At 41.2% G+C, this 20,395-nt stretch overlaps 1 protein-coding gene across 6 annotated transcripts in view; it reads right to left on the bottom strand.

Annotated features, from left to right (window-relative positions):
• Nucleotides 1-4,297: 4,297 nt before the first annotated feature.
• The window catches only part of LOC126161702 (uncharacterized), a 508,112-nt gene continuing 492,014 nt past the window's right edge, over nucleotides 4,298-20,395 (bottom strand). The window contains exons 4-7 of one of the 6 annotated variants that reach the window (XM_049917724.1): nucleotides 14,679-14,728; nucleotides 13,686-13,797; nucleotides 4,712-4,796; nucleotides 4,298-4,477 (exon numbers count right to left, since the gene is read on the bottom strand). In XM_049917724.1, coding sequence (XP_049773681.1) covers nucleotides 4,725-4,796; nucleotides 13,686-13,797; nucleotides 14,679-14,728 — 234 coding nt within the window. In that variant the 3' untranslated portion in view covers nucleotides 4,298-4,477; nucleotides 4,712-4,724. Of the gene's footprint in view, nucleotides 4,478-4,711; nucleotides 4,797-13,685; nucleotides 13,798-14,678; nucleotides 14,844-20,395 lie in introns of all 6 variants that reach the window. The other 5 variants (XM_049917727.1, XM_049917720.1, XM_049917722.1 and 2 more) reach the window with 5 other exon arrangements.

The following is a 20,395-nucleotide window of genomic DNA, read 5'->3' as shown; positions in this document are numbered from 1 at the left end:
TTGCAGTAGTTTGAGTAATGAAGATTTTTGTGAGGTAAGTGATTTGTGAAAGGTATGGTTTAATGTTACTCAGGGCCATTCTTTTGCAGGGATCTTTGATAGTCAGATTGCGTTGCGCTAAAAATATTGTGTGTCAGTTTAAGCACAGTCGTGTAAAATTGTTCTAAGGGGACGTTTCATCTTGTATAAATTGTTCTAAGGGGACGTTTCATACTGCTAATACATAAGGGAATGACTTCCATGGTACTAGAGGGAGCTGTAGAGGGCAAAAACTGTAGAGGAAGACAGAGACTGGAATACGTCAAGCAAATAATTGAGGACATAGGTTGCAAGTGCTACTCTGAGACGAAGAGGTTAGCACAGGAAAGGAATTCGTAGCGGGCCGCATCAAACCAGTCAGTAGACTGACGACCAAAAAAAACAAAACAAAAAATATACTGTGTATCCATTAAGCTATGTAAGTTAGCTCGTTGCGTCATATACAGGTAATGGTTTTCCACTTAGTCTTATGTTACATTTTATAATACGTCATTCTACAGAAAACTGTTTTCCATCTTCTGTCATATTATATCTCATGTCACAGAACTGAAGAAATATTGGCGACCAAGACAAGAGTAATTTCTTAACGTTGGAATACAAATGTAGTATGCTTGGATACTACTGGAGTACGCCTGTAAAATGCTCTACCACTAACATAAATATGAAAAAATGCCTGGTGAACTGTAAAACTGTCATTGCAAATAAATCGCATTCAAAGTGCTACAGTCGGCCGGGGTGGGCGAGCGGTTCTAGGCGCTACAGTCTGGAACCGCGCGACCGCTACGGTGGCAGGTTCGAATCCTGCCTCGGGCATGGATGTGTGTGATGTCCTTAGGTTAGTTAGGTTTAAGTAGCTCTAAGTTCTAGGGGACTGATGACCTCAGAAGTTAAGTCCCATAGTGCTCAGAGCCGAGCCAAAGTGCTACATCTTACAGTTACGTTCTTACAGCGTTACTATATATTAAAGTTGCTAGAACTAAATTTCTTGTGTAAACTTTAAAATTTTTGAGCTCTTATTAATACACTGAATCTACTGAGTTTGTATACATAACACTGACAATCAGACAGAAAGTACAAGGTGACATGTCTTTTGTAAGATCACTTCTGCAGCATATTGACTGATATGTCAATTTCAGTTTCTCGTAATATATATTGGCGTAAATGTTACTGCTAAGTTGATATCCAACAAACAAAGTTAACGCGCAAATCTTCATATTTATTTAGATTCAATGTTTCAATCCAAAGACATATGATACTTCATACACAAAACAAGTAAAATGCTTTACTTGAGTTAGATGCTAACTCCAAACATTTCACTGTAAGTAAGAGTTGGTATTTGAATGCAAAACGGAATACCTTTAGATTTATTATTGTTGTTATTCTGATGTAACTGATTCAGTTTCTACGTTCTCTTATGGTTACCTATCTCTATATAATGCCTGCTGCGTAATATTCAGTTCCGATGTAAACATTGACTGATGTGTCGAAGATACGCCTGCAACCAGAAATCCGTCTCTGTGATTTACTTCTATCTCATATGTGGTAGAACATGTCTGCTAATCTCAGACACTCGAGGACCAGCAGATACCTTTGAGGCAGCATGAAGATGCAAAGAAGGCGACTACCAACTTCATAAATGAACAAATTAATCACAAAATGTAAATAACTATAACTGTTCTTCCCATCACTGCCCCATCGATAAAACTGCTTTAATTGTTATAGGACGTAATGGGATTTACTGGGTTGATTGATAGATTGTCACAGTTTTACGCACAACAACGGATTACCACGTGGCGACAAATTTGAGTTGCATGGTGTCACTTTACTAAAATTATCACTCTTAAATAATGTGTGCTTTCGTCCTCACAGTAAGTATTTTGTCAATAAATATCATGTTCACAGTCCAGCTCCGCAAACAAAAATCAACAGCCAGTCACGTTCTGCAGTTAACAATCTGCAGTTAACAATCCCAATGTCTTAGACTAAATAACACCGTTATCTCTTTCGCAGCGTCCCTGCTGTTACATCAGATATTGATGTTCTTCTGTTGTGGCACTGTACTTCTTCCCCACGTGACTCTTTTTAGGGATGCATTCGGCCCCGACATTGATGAAAATGTACGACTGCATTAACTAGAGCAGATGAACGAGCTCTTGAAAGAGAATCTATCTGGCGGATGTATTGGCCTTGTGATAAACCTTTTTCATTTATTGTATGTTTTCGTCTTCTTTAAAGGCAAAGAAAATAGATGAAGCGTTAGCCCATCATAGAGCCTATGCCAACCATTAGGTATTTCAGATTTTCAGTTGTTAAAAAACAGAGGAGTTTTTCTTGTACCAGTAGTGGGAAAGAAGGATTCCTGCTCAGCTAGTGAACGAGGGAGAAGCACGCCATTTTAAGCGAGTAATTGTACACCGTCATTTTGGGGTCGCTATGAATAAGTGAGGAGTATGTGTTTCATATGTGCACCGTTTGGAAAAATACAGTATTCTTTTATTAACAGAAAGGTCGTGAGAGTTGTTATTTCAAATAGTACGATAATTAAAAGAACTGAAGCCCACCTGTGTACTCTGGAAAATTACGAAGAGCCGATAATCTCAATGGGAACACGGTCAAGACTTCGAAGGTGAACACGGCGACCAAACGTAGCATTATAAAGAAGGGTAAGCACAAATCTACAGCGGAGAAAGAAACTACTCCCTCCCCCCCCCCAAAAAAAAAGAATATGAACTAATGGGAACTTATCTGCAGGCATAGCTCAGCTTATTGTGCTTGTCATTCATGCCGAGAAATTACTCTCATTAATTCAATACATTTTAAAAACATATTGCAGCACATCGACAGTCACGAGCAGCAGCTGCCAATCATGCTGGCCACAAGAACTCCTTGCTAACTGCGTCAGCAGCGTGGGAGTATGCTCCATAGCATGTATTTCTGTCTCTTTGATCACACACCCTATTAAGAACAATGTCTCGCCTTTTTTGTAATGTTCAGATGACCTAAGTGTAATTATTGTCTTTGAATAAAAGTGCCATTTCTCTTCGTGACATTGTATATTTCTTTCACTGAAATTCTGCACTATACTTTAAGCAGTTCTTTCTGCGAGTGGTCAAGTTTTATCGAGCTATGTTACTTGGCAGTGACTAGTGTTGCGAAAGTTACGTTAAAATAATAGACGAAATGAGTAAGACCAAAGATTTGAACAAAAACTAGTGAATTTTTTAAAAATTACTTTCAAATTGGGAGCCAGTTGCATCACAATAGTATCTTACTTCGTGTATCACTGATCAACTCACTGTTGTCAATATATTCGCTGTAATACTGTTACACGCAGTAGTAATTTGCCCTCTCATATCCTCCACAATCATTGGATCCTCCTTGCGAACTACTTGCTAGCGACATCAGATACGTCTATCGTGCTGGCTACCTCTTAATAGAACTGCTTCTCACCGAGCGATTTGGAGATGAACGATTTAATACATCTGTTGTTACTAAAGAGTTATGGCCAGGACATCGACATCCATGATGGTAGAGCCACATCACTTGACGAGTTCTAATTGGACATTTTCTCATAACAGTGGAACCATCAACGAAATAAGGGCCAATCATGTGCTGTCCGACTATGGTATATCACACATTTACACTTCGCTCCCGTTGGTTGAACACTTGATTAAGCCAGAGATTGTTTACCGCTGATCAGTGGTACACGTTTCTTAAATTAACGTTACCTTGATTTCTGAACGTGGTCTCATCAGTAATCAATAATTCCGACAAAAAATTAATGTCTTACAGGATAACCCGCAAGCATTATTCAAAACGACGCTGTAAATCACTACCCTGTAGTTCTTGATGCAGACAGGCATGGAACATATTTTCTTTTTTTTGTGTGTGTATGAAGAATACGCAGACTGCATATTTGGTTAAAAGCAACATGTCTATTTTTTTGACGAAGCCTATAATGCCACTTTATTGCAACAGACTGAAAAACCATTACTTCTGCACCTTCGTTGGTAGCAGCAGTCTTCCTTCGCCCATGTTTTCTTGGGGCGATTCCAAGTGAATAGCTAATGTTTGAATTTCAAATTAATTCCGTTTGATATATAAACGGGAAGGCTGCTACTGTTCTCCTGTTGACTCACGTTGTCTTGCAGTGCCCCAATTCAGCATTTCATTAGCAATTTCGTAACATAAATTGTTATGTAAGTCTGTAATTAGTAAAAAAATTCTTGTGAAATGCACTCATAATCATTTACTTGCTAAAACTTTATTTTTATTTTCTGACAATATGCAATTGAAATTACAGCCACGGTATGGAGTCTGAGGTATGAACATGATGTTGAACACCAATCCACCACCAGTGTAGAATTTTGGCAAATTATGGGAAACTTTCTTCTGCTATTCCTCTTTTTGATCAGCCAGTAGCACTTTGCACAGTAACCTAGAGAAATTGTGAAATAAATAAATAATCTGCATCGTTTGTCCACCTACATAAACAAGACTTGAATTACTCTATTACTATAAACTCAACATTTATTTAAAAAATGATTCAAACAGAAGAATCTACTCTCCTTGTATCACTGTTATTCATTGTTCTCATTAAGATCAAGGTGTCTATACAAAACTTAGATATTAGACATTGTGGAAAGTATTGCATCAACAGTAGTTTGATTACCTTTTTCATTGTTTTAGTGTTCCAAGAGGTCTTTCAGAAATTCTTCTACACCTGAGGTGTCAAGTACGAGGTTCTCGTAAGTTATCTGAAAAAAATTGATGAAAATAGCTTTCAACAACGAAACACCAAAACCCATATTAAACATTCGGGAAGTAATGAAAATGGGAACATTTCGGTACGTATTTGTCTTCTAACAGTCTTATTAACGTACATACCAAGCAGATAAAAAAGATAATTTCTTAAAATAGTTTGTGCATTAGTAATCCGTTCGCAGTTACCTGTGGCTAGTAACGTTCCCAGCAGATACGGAAATATAGATAATATAAGTCAACAATTTAAGGCTATAAGAAAATTCTCAGCCTCGGATCAATAGCAAACATTTCTCAAAAGGAGGTCACATGGCTAAAGAACTTCCACAGAGTTCGATCAAAGGTGAAGTTTTTTTTTTTTTGGGGGGGGGGGGGGGGGCGTTTCACAGTCTTCTGACTGGTTTGATGTGGTCCGCCACGAATTCCTCTCCTGCGCCAATCTTTTCACCTCAGAGTAGCACTTGCGACCTATGTTCTCAATTATTTGCTCTGTCTTCGTCTACAATTTTTGTCCTCTACAGCTCCCTCTAGTACCATGGAAGTCTTAACAGATGTATTATCCTCCTGTTCCTTCACCCGTTCAGTGTTTTTCACATATTCCCTTCCTCTACGATTCTATGCAGACCCTCCTCATTGCTTACCTTATCGGTCCATCTAATTTTCGACATTCGCCTGTAGCACCACATCTCAAATGCTTTGATTCTCTCTCTTTTCTTTTTTTTTTTTTTCCCACAGTCCGTGTTTCACTACCATACAATGCTGTGCTCCAAACGAATATTCCCAGAAATTTCTTCTCCAAATTGAGGCCTATGTTTGATACTAGTAGACTTCTTTTCGCCAGAAATGTCATTTTTGGCAGTGATAGCCTGGTTTTGATGTGACGCTTGCTCCGTCCGTCATTAGTTACTTTGCTGCCTAGGTAGCAGAAGACATTACCTTCATCTACTTCGTGACCACCTATCCTAAGTTTTTCTCTATTCTAATTTGTGCTACTTCTCATTACTTTCGTCTTTTTTCGATCCATATTCTGTACTCACTAGATCGTCATTCAATTCGGCATATCATGTCATTCTTCTTCACTCTAAATCAGTTTAGCAATGTCATCATTGAAACGTATCATTGACATACCTTCACCTTGAATTTTATTTCCACTCCTGAACCTTTCTTTCATTTACATCATTGCTTCTTCCTTGTACAGATTGAACTGTAAAGGGTAAAACTACATACCTGTCTTACACCCTTTTTAGTCAGAACACTTCGTTATTGGTTGTCCACACTTAACATTCCCTCTTGGCTCTTTACATATTGTGTATTACCCGTCACTCCCGAAACCTTACTCCTATTTTTCTCAGAATGTCGAACACTTTGAACCACTTTACACTGTCGAATACTTTTTCCAGGTCGACAAGTCCTCTGAACGTGTCTTGATTTTTCTTTAGTCTTGCTTCTGTTATCAACCGTAACGTCAGAATTGCCTGTCTGGTTCCTTTATCTTTTCTAATGCCAAATTGATCGTAATCTAGCACATTCAAATTTTTTTTCCATTCTTCTGTATATTATTCTTTCAGAAACTTCATGAGCTGTATGCATGAGCTGTTAAGCTGATAATTCTAGCACATGTCAGCTCTTGCAGTCATCAGAATTATGTGGATGATATTTTTCCGAAACTCAGATGGTATGTCGCCAGACTCATACATTCTACACACCGACACGAATAGCTTAATAATATCACAGGAGTACAGACAATTAAGGATAGAATTAGACAGACGACTCGACTATTCTACGAAAAGTCACAGCAGTCCGAAAATAGGCTTGTCTCGAATCCCGGGAACAAACCACACAGAAGGGGCACAACGAGATGGCCCGACCTGCTAAGGTAGTGAAAAACTGCCACACTGATGTATATTAGCCACCATAAAATACTCAACACACAATAGGACCAACACAAACAATAGGACCACCTAAAATACACAATAGGAAGCTCAGGAATAGTGCAAAGCACTTAACTTGCATAACCTAGAGATAGTCAGGCACTATCCAATTACGTAAAGAGCGAGAGCGTTACAATACAGTACCGGATTTCAGAATCTCTGTCTGACCACGATGTAATCTAACTGAAATCTTTCCGAATCATCCGGTCTTTCCCAATTATACTTCCTCCTCTTGTGATTTCTGAATAGAGTATTCGCTGCAGGTAATTGATATTTATTACAGAACTCAATTAGTCTTTCTCCTCTCTCATTCCTTGTCTTAAACTCACCTTTCTCAGGTAATCTTTTTTTCTTCTCCTTCCCCTACAACTACATTCCAGTTCCTCATGATTATTACATTTTCATATCTCTTTGTTTACTTCTTTACCGTTTCAGTATCCTCACACTTTCTTTTTCTTCGTCTTCAGCTTGTGACGTTGGCGTGCATACTTGAAGTATCGTTGTCGGTGTTTGTTTGCTGTAGATTCTGAGAAGAACAACCCTATTACTGAACTGTTCGCTGTAACACACTCTTTGTCCAGACTTTCTATTTATAACGAATCCTATTCCCGTTATACCATTTTCTGCTGCTGTTGACATTACCCTATACTCATCTCACCATAAATCCCTGTATTCTTTCTATTTCACTTCACCAGCCCCTACTATACTTAGATTGAGCCTTTGCATTTCCCTTTTCAGATTTTGTAGCTTCCCTACCACGTACAAGCTTTTGACATTCCACGCCCCGGCTCGTAGAACGTTATCCTTTCGTTGATTATTCAATCATTTCTCATGGTCACCTCCCCCTCGGCAGTCCCCTCTCGGAGATCCGAATGGGGGACTATTCCGGTATCTTTTGCCAATGGACAGATCATCACGACACTTTTTTTTCAATTAGAGGCCACATTTTCTGTGGATACACGTTATGTGTCTTTAATACAGTGGTTTCTATTGCCTTCTTTATCCTCATGCCGTTGATCTTTGCTGATTCTTCAAGCTTTAGGGGCAGTTTGCCACCCCAAGAACAAGAGAGTGCCCCGAACCTCCGTCTACCCCCCCCCCCCCCCCCCCCCCGGCTCTTTGAGAAGGCTGGAAGACTTCGGCCACCACTGCTGATTATTAATCAAAATTTAATCGGTGCCGGATTTCGAACCTGGGACCGAGGAAGTTTTGATTACAAATCAAAGACGCTATTCCTAGGCAAATACATCAACCCTAGTTTTCAGCAGAGCAGAAAGAATAATGTGCAATCAATTCAGGAAGGTAATTCCTTAATATGGAAACTGTAAATGTAAGATAAGCTTAGGGAAAACCGCATAAAATCCAATGATTTTCATAAGGCAGAAGTTACTTTTCAAACTGACTGTTTTAGTGTCTTAACGCCCGACAGCATACTTCAGCAGTCATGTTGACAATTGCAAACGTTAGCAGATAGAATGTGAATTACAATTCTTTAGATACCTAAATAATTTAAAGGAAAGGAATTACTTATAATAATATTTTGTATTGTATTGGCGAAAATTCATGACGCGAACCAGATATGCTAAACAAGTGTAATAACGTGTGTTTTCTTTTCACCACAAAAATTGAATGATCATACCGACTGGATATCTGGAAACAAATCACCAGAGATTTGAGACAAAAATCTTGATGAAGGTGTTATGGAGGTTGGACTACACGAATGGCAAGACAAGGTGGTGTAAGAACTGTTATTCATTGAAATATAAGGGATTATGAAAGGTAGGGAATGTATGTCGCAACAGGCACAATAATGGTCGAATTCTATTGGGGGAAATGACAGGTTTCCGTTTCTATAATTTCGTGGCTACAGAAATTTGGATATCCGGAAATTTGAGGAGGAGAGTAAACATAAATAAGTGGTGGGACGTGATACAGGAATGCAAGCAGAGAGGTGTTAGGCATGATGTTCAATGATCTGTAGTGGGCGACAGAAATTAGTGGAAGCTGGCAACCCGTATTATGTATAAATGGCTGTAGTTCGATAGTTCACCATCTTCAAAGTATTACTCTATTGTGATATTTCTGCCAGACGAATTTGACAGTTCGTTACTGTGACTAGTGCCTGAAGTTTGGAGGTGTTCGTCTCTGGGATAGCATGGTGAGGTGTGGAACGCAACATCGGATATTATTATGTGAAGCGTATATAGAGGCAAATGTACTTTCGGATCACAATTTGGCTCTAGGTTAAGAGAGAACAGTCACAAATAATTAGTGTACAATTATGTCGGATACAGAATAATTAGGATGTGTACTTCAAGTTCTCTTATACTACGGATATTGCGATAATAATTACTAAATTCGGTAGTACAGTTGAAGAGGAATGGACATCACTTAAAATGGCAATCATAGACAAGTTCAAGGATGGTAACAGCAAAGAAACCTTGTGTAAAACAAAACCAGTTGATCCACTTATCTGACGTCCAATAGAGGATAATCGTTGAGTTTTGGGACAATGGTGGAAGCGTTATGAAGCGGAAATCTGTAAAATGTTCGCGTGCCACCGTAGTTTAAGTATACATACATGGGAAAAGGTAAAATAGCGGTATCCAAGACTGGTGCCGAGGCAACTACGGTGTACAAGGGCATCAATTGACAGGGCTGAACGACAGCTGCGGTGATGTGTGCGGGCGAATAGATGTGCAACTGATGAGGGACTGACCACCAAGATGGACTAAGGGGCTACTGTGTCCCCTCAAAGACTGTTCAGCGAACTTTGCTGCATATGAGCCTGCGCAGCAGCAGCTCCGTTCATGCACCCATGCTGGCTTCTGTTCATCGGCGACAAAGGCTGGAGTTTGCACTCAGTACTGAAACTGGACGTCCACTGACTGGTGACAGGTGGCCTTTTCAGATGACTCACTGTTCATTCTCCATCGGAAAGATGGCTGTGAGGCTGTACGTCGTAAAACGTCTAAAAATTAAGGATGCAGGTTGTAGGGGCAGTGTGATCATCTTGGGAGTGTTTTCGTGCCACTACCTGGGCAGCCGGCCGGAGTGGCCGTGCGGTTCTGGGCGCTACAGTCTGGAACCGAGCGACCGCTACGGTCGCAGGTTCGAATCCTGCCTCGGGCATGGATGTGTGTGATGTCCTTAGGTTAGTTGGGTTCTAAGTTCTAGGCGACTGATGACCTCAGAAGTTAAGTCGCATAGTGCTCAGAGCCATTTGAACCATTTGAACCACTACCTGGGCCGCGCGGGCTTGCCTCGCGGCCTGTGGCGCTTTGCCACGGTCCGCGCGGCTCCCCCCGTCGTTGGTTCGAGTCCTACCTCAGGCATGGGTGTGCACGTTGTCCTTAGCGTAATTTAGTTTATGTTAGATTAAGCAGTGTGTAAGCCGAGGGATCGTTGACCTCAGCATTTCGGTACCATAGGAACTTACCACAACTACCAAAAATGCTTCAAATGGCTCTGAGCACTATGGGACTTAATATCTGAGGTCATCAGTCCCCTAGAACTTGTTGTTGTTGTTGTTGTTGTGTTCTTCAGTCATGAGACTGGTTTGAAGCAGCTCTCCATGCTAATCTATCCTGTGCAAGCTTCTTCATCTCCCACTACCTACTGTAGTCTACATCCTTCAGAATCTGCTTAGTGTATCCATCTCTTGGCCTCCCTCTACGATTTTTACCCTCCACGCTGCCCTCCAGTACTAAATTGGTGATTCCTTGAAGCCTCAGAACATGTCCTACCAACCGATCCCTTCTTCTAGTCAAGTTGTACCACAAACTCCTCTTCTCCCCAATTCTATTCAATACCTCCTCATTAGTTATGTGATCTACCCATCTAATCTTCAGCATTCTTCTGTAGCACCTCAGTTTGAAAGGTTCTATTCTCTTCTCGTCTAAACTATTTATTGTCCATGTTTCACTTCCATACATGGCTACACTCCATACAAATACTTTCAGAAACGACTTCCTGACGCTTAAATCAATACTCGATGTTAACAAATTTCTCTTCTTCAGAAACGCTTTCCTTGTCATTGCCAGTCTACATTTTATATCCTCTCTACTTCGACCATCATCAGTTATTTTGCTCCCCAAATAGCAAAACTCCTTTACTACTTTAAGTGTCTCATTTGCTAATCTAATTCCCTTAGCATCACCGGAATTAATTCGACTACATTCTATTATCCTCGTTTTGCTTTTGTTGATGTTCATTTTATAACCTCCTTTCAAGACACTGTCCATTCCGTTCAACTGCTCTTCCAAGTCCTTTGCTGTCTCTGACAGAATTACAATGTCATCGGCGAACCTCAAAGTTTTTACTTCTTCTCCATGAACTTTAACACCTACTCCGAATTTTTCTTTTGTTTCCTTTACTGCTTGCTCAATATACAGATTGAATAGCATCGGGGAGAGGCTACAACCCTGTCTCACTCCCTTCCCAACCACTACTTCCCTTTCATGTCCCTCGACTCTTATAACTGCCATCTGATTTCTGTACAAATTGTAAATAGCCTTTCGCTACCTGTATTTTACCCCTGCCACCTAGAACTTAGAACTACTTAAACCCAACTAACCTAAGGACATCACACACATCCATTCCCGAGGCAGGATTCGAACCTGCGACCGTAGCGGTCGCGCGATTCCGGACTGAAGAGCTTAGAATCGCTCGGTCACCGCGGCCGGCTTACTGTAACTACCACCCTATTTTCTGGGTGAACTAGTCATTCTGGAAGGCACAATGGATCAACACAAGTATGCATTTATCCATGGAGACCATGTCAAAATCTTTCATCCTGTCACGATGGCATCTATCAGCAGGACGACACAACGTGTCTCACAGATCGCATTTTACGTGTGTAGTTCGAAGAGCTTAAAGTACTTCGCTGGCTACAAGACTCCGGCGATGGAAATCCAATAGAGAATATATGGAACCACCTCGACCGGGCTGTTCGCGACATGGATCATCAGACGAGAAACCGGCCGCAGCTCGCCACGGTACTGTAGTCGCGCATGGCTCCACAGCCCTGTCCGTACCTTCTAGAACGTCACTGGTTCTCTTCCTGGACGTCTCTCATCTGTCCGCTCTGCAAAATGTGGTTATTCAGGCTTTTGATTGGTGCTCATATTCTTGTGACTGGTCAGTGTAAATGGCAGCTGGAAAAATGTAAAGAACTATCAAGAGCAATGACAGTAGAAAGAAAAGCCTGAGCACGCACGAAGATCAAAAACCTATCGTTGACGTTAAAAGCAAAGGTGTCAACATGAACGCGAAATGAGTTTCTACTGTTTAACAGAGAGGAGAGGGCGGATAGATGGAAGGAGTAGGCAAGCACCGAAGCCCTCTACGAGGGACAAGAGCTGTGTGCTGTCGTGACGAAAGAAGAAATAGAAGTCGATTTCAGTGGCATAGAGAACATATTATCAAAGTTTGACAGAGCTTTGAGAGACTTGCGAAGAAACAAGCCAGAAGTGAAGGCACAAAAGAGACAGCTGTGATTGATAATGGAGGCAAGACTTTAGAAAAGACACTTTCATTGGATTTTCCAATTTAAAAGCGCTCTGAAACTTAAAATGATACTAGTTATTCGAAGTTCTGAGAAAAGTAGGAATAAGTTATAAGGATAGATGGTAATATGAAATGTGGATAAGAACCAAAAGGGAATAGTGAGAGCAAGGGAGAAGGTATTGGTTAAAAAAGGGTGCAAGGCAAAGATTTACTCTTTCTCCTCTATTGTCCAAACCGCACGCAGAAGAAGCAAAGACGAAACTAAAAGACATGAGACTAACATTTAGGATGAAAGTGCATCAGTGGTAACAGTAGTTGATGTTTTACGTATCCTCGTGAAAGTGAGAAAGATTTACAGGACGTTTTAAATGAGATGAACAGCCTAGTAAGTAGACACTGTAGACTGAGGGTCAATTAAAGAAAGACGAAATAAAATGGAATAACAGGTATGAGATTAGAAATAAACTTAATATCACAGCTGAAGACTAGGAAGTAGACGAACGACATCTGCTGCCATCGAAGTAAAATAAAGCATTACGCACGTAGTAGGGTGGTTGTAAGCAGCATACCAGCACAGGTAAATATGACATTACTCGCTAAAACAACCCTTCTAGTATTAAATATAGTTCTTAATTGAGGAACAAATTTAAGAGAATGTACGTTTGGAGCACAGCATTGTAATGAAGTGAACTACGAACTCTGAGAACACCGGAAAAGAAAAGGAAGCGTTAAATATGTTGTGTTGCTGAAAGATGCCGAAAATTTAGTGACCTGGTAAGATAATAAGTGACACAGAAATGACAAGGGCGGGAGTGTGTGGCAAACTCTGACTACAAGTAAGGACAGGATTATATGAGAAGTGTTGAGACGTCTCGGTGTAACCTCTATCAGGTACACACTGTAGTGGAAGATAAAGATTGGAATATAGCCAACAAATAACCAAGGATGTTTTTGTCTAAGTCCTACTCTGAGGTGAACTGGTTGGCACAAAAGAGAAAATCGCGGCTGGCCATATCAGCAGCAGAGGATACAACCGAAGAGGGAGTTAAGACAGATCTGGAGTTGTCGCTGGAATATCTGGAACCTGGAGCGAAGGGACAAAGTCAGTATTCTCAATATACTGAAATACATGAACACATTAGGTGATATGGATTAACGGAAACCGAAAAAAGACATGTGAAGTGTTTTGCAGATATATCCTCTGGTCTTCTGTACTACTCGGATACTCAGTTGATAAGATATTTTATAATACATCATGAAACGATGCGAATTGTATAATTCAACAGTTTTCAGTCGTAATGATAAAGCTAGCATAAAGATACGTATTTGATCGAAGGATTACTATCCGTTATTATTCAAAATGATAGTTCCATCCTGAAGTAAAATAGACGTCCGTTTTTCTCAGTGCAATGAACTGAGAAACACTTATTTACAAGTAATACTGACCGTAACAGATGGTGCAGACACTGATAACTGCACAGAGTTGACGTTAGCTGTGGTGTCGTCAATCGGTGTGGTATCTGCAGTAGCTGAGGCTTGAAAACCAGGCGCATTTATGCTGAAACAGTAACACCACAAGATTGAATCTCTGCCGATAAAACGAAAACCGTAAGTGTCATGTAGAGTCCAAAGCAGAGAGGGGATTTTCTAAATTAAAAGAGTCTACAGATTTTCAGGAAACAACCGATAACAACAAACAACTGACTGAGAAACCTATTTTTATATCTTTTCGAAGTTCATACGTGTACAGTTTTCGATATTACAGACACTTAACATTCTTCGTTGACACAGAAGGCGTGAGACGGCTAGCTTTATTAAAATGCATTCGTATGTTTCCTAAAACATTTGTGATCCATTGGTTTCTGAATTTATGTGGACACGATTCATCAAAATCTGCTTGTTGACAGTAGAGAAGCATATACGCTTATACGTTCTTGTAAAAAATTTCTTGTATAGTTTCTGACATAAAATATGTGAAAATGATGGAGTAAATCTGCATACATATCAAATATGTTCTCTTTCAAAGTAGCATGACCTGAGGGGATTAACAGTGATGGCTCCTGTGCAGTGAAATACCATTTTTGTGATGCTGTACTAGATATGGATTAGAGCGGAGAGGATGTCAAGGGAAACGAAGAGATTATCGTCAAAGTTCTAAAGAAAAGGCAGGCTCAACTGTATTACATGTTCTTATTCCGTTATGCACAGCAGTAAGATATAAAATGTAACTCGAAACATTGTCACGCAGTCTGATGGATATAACATACCTAGTGTTCTTACTGGCAAAATATTAATGTAAATATCTTCGACAACTGCGAATCGAATTGGATGATGAGGTGCGCGCCATTGCCTCACCAGCCTCGTCTACTTGTGACATTCGTAGGTTTCCTTGGCAAGTAAATAGATTATGGGCCAGAGAAGAACTGATAATTGACTCACCTGATTGCTCCTGCCCCGTCCAAACGGCCCTCTCTCACAGTGCCGGCCAGCTCGTAGTTTCCTTCCATAGTGATGTCTCCGCTAACTTCGATGGTTCTACCGGTGCTCTTCACTTTAAGCGATGAGATTCCAGAGATGGTAAGGTCACTCAGGACTCCGTCCACACTAAAACACAGCGTAGGGGTATCATTAGTAAAATACTCGTCACTGGAAAAAAATATCTGTACAGTGAAAGCCTCCATGATGAGACAGTCACTGTGAAGTCAGCCTGCAAACAAACTGTACATACCTATCACTGAGATCAAATCTAAAGGACTGGTGCTAACGGTTTATTTCAACTTAGCGGACTGACAAACTATAATTGTTCATGTTCGGTGAAGATATGATAAAAGCCTGCTCATGAGGCGTGATATAGTGGGGTGGCGTACATACCTATATGCAGTATGGTACTGGGAAATCTTGAAAGTAGTAGTGGCAACCATGATGAGTTGGCAGAAAGATGGAAGTGGCATCTCTACGCGGGAAAGTACTTGCCGTTTAATAGTCGTGAAGCAGTGGAACGCTTCAAAAAATGTGTGTGAAATCTTATGGGACTTAACTGCTAAGGTCATCAGTCGCTAAGCTTACACACTATTCAACCTAAATTATCCTAAGGACAAACACACACACCCATGCCCGAGGGAGGACTCAAACCTCCGCCGGGACCAGCCGTACAGACCACAACTGCAGCGGCTAGACCGCTCGGCTAATCCCGCGCGGCGGAACGTTTCACAACATGCATTTGCGTGAAAGCCTTTCCTAAGAATGACTACAGTCTGACTGCTGTTCTTGGGCCATTCCGACTTCGTTACCGTTCAGGAGGGTATGGTCGCGTTCCATCTCGCCACGTCATCAAGAAATAGATTGATAATTCCAAGAAGATATGTACAGCTACAAAAAGGACTCCACCATGAGGTCAAAGTATGGTACGAAACCCAGGAAACGTTAAAACAGTTCGGGCGTCAATCACAGAGAGCCCTCGGCGATGAATAAGGAAGAACGTTCCTGCGTTAAACCTAAACCGAACAATCACCCGTGGTACTCAACATTGATCCGGAGGTTAACTCCCATAAACGACAAGTTGTACAGGAACTGAAACCATCTGAATACAACATTTCAGTGAAAAAAATACGTAATGATTAATGACTGCCCTAATTTTTGTCGACAATCTTTTCGTGGATGAGACGCCTTTCTGTATCACTGGACATGTAAAGAAACCGATTTTCCGGTATTGGGCACACGAAAATCCTTGGTCGGCTACAGGAATGACGATTGCACTGGATAAAGGCTGCAAACTGGTGTGTTTACTTCTTTGCGGGTGACAGAGCGAAAACAACGAAGTAACTTCTGAAGGAAAAATATATATGATAGAGACTTTTGTTGCTCAAAAAAATAGTTCAAGTGGCTCTGAGCATTGTCTTAAATCGTTTCCTGCAAATTGCAGGATGATTGCACTAAAAAATAGTTGCACTGAAAAGACGCGAAGAATTTCCTTCACTCCTTCGACGAATCTCAGCCTGAGTCCGTAGCTAACGGCCCCGTTATCGACGGGACAAGATAAGCATCTTCCTTCCGTCCTTGGTTCCTGATTCAGATAGGGACAATGTCTCACCTGGGATTATGAAAACCGGCATTAAACCATCTAATACTGGTAGCTCTTTTAAGACAGCGAACTGTAATGCGACGCCCACTGACGTGCAGGTTTCAATATAATTGTTTGGCCAAAGTGCAGGGACACTTAAGCAGACTGATGATTATAATGGCGATGATGTGATCTGCCAATACGGCGGGGTCCATCACTGCAAGTTCAGCATTCTCTAGCCCTTTCAGTTTTCCGCCATCCTTTTCAAAACTGTGTATGATTCACTTAACTTGATGTCGTTTATTATCTAGTATTTTCTTCCATATCTGGTTGTCTTCCCAGTCACCATATTATGGATATTAAGACTGCTGGATAGGAATTTAAGCCTATTTCATCCTGTAAGCCACGCAATGCCTCTCGTCCATGCAAATGTACTCAATGTGCCATTTACTACGCAGCCTCTCATCATCCAGTGAGCTAGCCAGTTTCTTTTCCTTCTGTTAGTTGTTTATACCATTTGTCTATTCGTATTCATTGTGTGTAACACAACTTCATTATTTATCTTATCTGTCCATTTCACTCCTTCCTTTCTCCTCCAAATCCATATCTCTGAAGTCTCTAGGCATTTCCTCTCTCTCCATCGCAAAGTCCATTTCTCGACACCATACAAGGCCACACCTCATACAAGACATTTTACTAATCTGTTCTTAAATGATTGTTATTTTTCAATTATGTATCATACTACAAGTCATTTTGCATCCTTGGTACCTGAAGCTAACTCATCACAAATTTTCATTTCTGTCGTCCTTAGTTGCCTTACATAAACCCTTGCCTTAGTCTCTTGCACATTTATCGTTATCCCACATTCCACGCTTTCAGTTCCTTTCACAAATTATTGTTAACTGACTTCTTCATTTCCACTTTGTAACACGATATCATAAGAAATCTTATGCATTCGATTATCCTTCCTCCCATTATCACACCACTCTGTTGTTGAAAGTGATTTTTAGTTGAATCATTTAAACAGACATTAAACTGAGTAGGTGAAAGACAACAGCCTTGTCTAACTCTTCTCCCACATCCTTTCCTTCTGTCATCGATTCTTCTATCCTTAATTTTACCTGTTGTGTCATGAACAGATTGTTTATCACTCCATATTCTTTTCAGTAAACTATTTTGCTTCAGAACACCTAAAAGCTTAACCCACTGTACTCTATCAAAAATTTATACGAAGTCAATAAAAACTGGACAATCATGCCTATATTTTTCTGGGCATCAGAAAACCTATCAGTTATTCCTTAGAGTCGAATAGCATCTCCTGTTCCTTTAGCCGTCCTTAAGCCGAACAGCTCTTAAATCTAATTATCTTTCAGTTGTAGATTAGAATCGTCTGTTCACTATTGTTTGCACAGAAGGATACTCAGCAGAGGTTTTGTGAGTTTTCTGAAGCAGCCAAGATATATACTGTTTGCAAAGAGTAAATCACTGGCCTGCAGCCAGCAGCAACTCTGAAAATATTACCGCCAGCAGGCTAGGTAAGACACCATAATGTCCCACTGTCACATTTTCTCTCTCTTTCTCTCTCTCTCTCTCTCTCTCTCTCCTGATTCATTTCAGTCGCATGTTTATTTCTAAACTTCCAAACACGAGATGGTGTTCATCTTAGAACATTTTAAATTGATATTTTAGTAATAATTTACACGAGATAACCAATATCAGTGCAACATTGCTCCCCAATTTCAGTGCAAAATATTTGTTTTCCAAGTAGGTATAGACCTTTGATTTCAATATATTTTGAAATATATTCGCTGACTGCGAATTCCTGGCATAGGCTGTATTAGATATAGATCTACTTTCCAATACTGACATATGAAAATTGTGGCAGACCCGGAATCGAAACAGGCTTTTCTACTTACTGTTAGCGGACCGACACAGATCTACATCCTTCATACTGTCAACATCCTTCTATAGTAGCCCACCAAATTCATCAAATAATGCTTGTAAAATTACTTTTATTACGTTATAAGGATGTGGCGTATGGAGCTCTGGGTCTGTCTAGGTTCAAAATGGTTCAAATGGCTCTGAGCACTATGGGACTCAACATCTTAGGTCATAAGTCCCCTAGAACTTAGAACTACTTAAACCTAACTAACCTAAGGACACCACACACACCCATGCCCCAGGCAGGATTGGAACCTGCGACCGCAGCAGTCCCGCGGTTCCGGACTGCAGCGCCAGAACCGCTAGACCACCGCGGGTCTGTCTAGGGAACGTGCGTAGACAGCCGAACTGGTTTAGGATACCACTCGTATTTAATGGGACATCATACCGAGCGAGGTGGCGCAGTGGTTAGCACACTGGACTCGCATTCGGGAGGACGACGGTTCAATCCCGTCTCCGGCCATCCTGATTTAGGTTTTCCGTGATTTCCCTAAATCACTTCAGGCAAATGCCGGGATGGTTCCTTTGAAAGGGCACGGCCGATTTCCTTCCCCATCCTTCCCTCACCCGAGCTTGCGCTCCGTCTCTAATGACCTCGTTGTCGACGGGACGTTAAACACTAATCTCCTCCTCCTCCTTTAATGGGACATCGAATTTCGAGACCCGGACTGGCACAGATTTTCGTGTGCCAATATTATGTAATAGGTCTGTACCTAATACTACTGATATTAGGTATTCAGAGTCAGCGAATAAATTTCGAAGTATTTCGTACAGCTGTGAATCGTCACAGTGACATGCATGTCATTATACACACAAAAAAACTGACGCACCACGAAGGAGTTGTACAGACTGGTTGCAAATCGATATTTGTACAGGTATCGACGAAAAATGGAAAACTGTAAACTATGGTGGCCGATGGATGATTGTGTGACGCTGCAGCACAATTTCACTGTGCAGCTGGCAAGAATAGTAAACAGAGGAGAGTAAACAGAGGATAGTAAACAGAGAATATCTCCAACATTCCGCAGTCCTGTTAGCAACTGTATAAAAATTAATTTTAATTTTAATAATCAACAGCCTCAGTTGCACCGTTTACGTAGAATTTACCTAGGTCTCAGTCGAGATAACCAAACCTTCTTCTCAATAACAGTAACTACCGTTTGTCCATAGTGGACATCGACAAGCTGAAACTACAAATCCACGAATTATCGTCAGACTGTGGAAACTTGTTTGAAACTGCCTCGGCTGCACTTCGCGACCGCGATGAGGCAGTCACGAGTGCTGTACCATCGCAGAAGATCTTCTGTGAAGTTTGGAAAGTAGGGGACGAGGTACTAGGGAAACTAAAGCTATGAGTACGGGGCGTGAGTCGTGCTTGGGTAGCTGAGATGGTGGAGCACTTGCCCGCGAAATGCAAGGGTCCCGAGTTCGAGTCTCAGTTCGGCACACAGTTTTAATCTGCCAGTAAAATTCATATGACCGCACACTCCGCTGCAGCGTGAAAATCTCGTTCTAGGGAATTATGTGTTCGTAGCAAGCGTCATATTTCCTAAATGGCTCAAAATATCGAACCGATTTTTTCTGCAAATGATAGCATGCAAACAGACAAATACACTCCTGTAAATTGAAATAAGAACACCGTGAATTCATTGTCCCAGGAAGGGGAAACTTTATTGACACATTCCTGGGGTCAGATACATCACATGATCACACTGACAGAACCACAGGCACATAGACACAGGCAACAGAGCATGCACAATGTCGGCACTAGTACAGTGTATATCCACCTTTCGCAGCAATGCAGGCTGCTATTCTCCCATGGAGACGATCGTAGAGATGCTGGATGTAGTCCTGTGGAACGGCTTGCCATGCCATTTCCACCTGGCGCCGCAGTTGGACCAGCGTTCGTGCTGGACGTGCAGACCGCGTGAGACGACGCTTCATCCAGTCCCAAACATGCTCAATGGGGGACAGATCCGGAGATCTTGCTGGCCAGGGTAGTTGACTTACACCTTCTAGAGCACGTTGGGTGGCACGGGATACATGCGGACGTGCATTGTCCTCTTGGAACAGCAAGTTCCCTTGCCGGTCTAGGAATGGTAGAACGATGGGTTCGATGACGGTTTGGATGTACCGTGCACTCTTCAGTGTCCCC

The sequence above is a fragment of the Schistocerca cancellata genome, chromosome 2 (assembly GCF_023864275.1).
Source record: "Schistocerca cancellata isolate TAMUIC-IGC-003103 chromosome 2, iqSchCanc2.1, whole genome shotgun sequence".
In the NCBI taxonomy this organism is placed as follows: domain Eukaryota; kingdom Metazoa; phylum Arthropoda; class Insecta; order Orthoptera; family Acrididae; genus Schistocerca; species Schistocerca cancellata.
The sequence above is the reverse complement of the archived record's forward strand: the minus strand, read 5'-3'. Positions and strand labels throughout refer to the sequence as shown.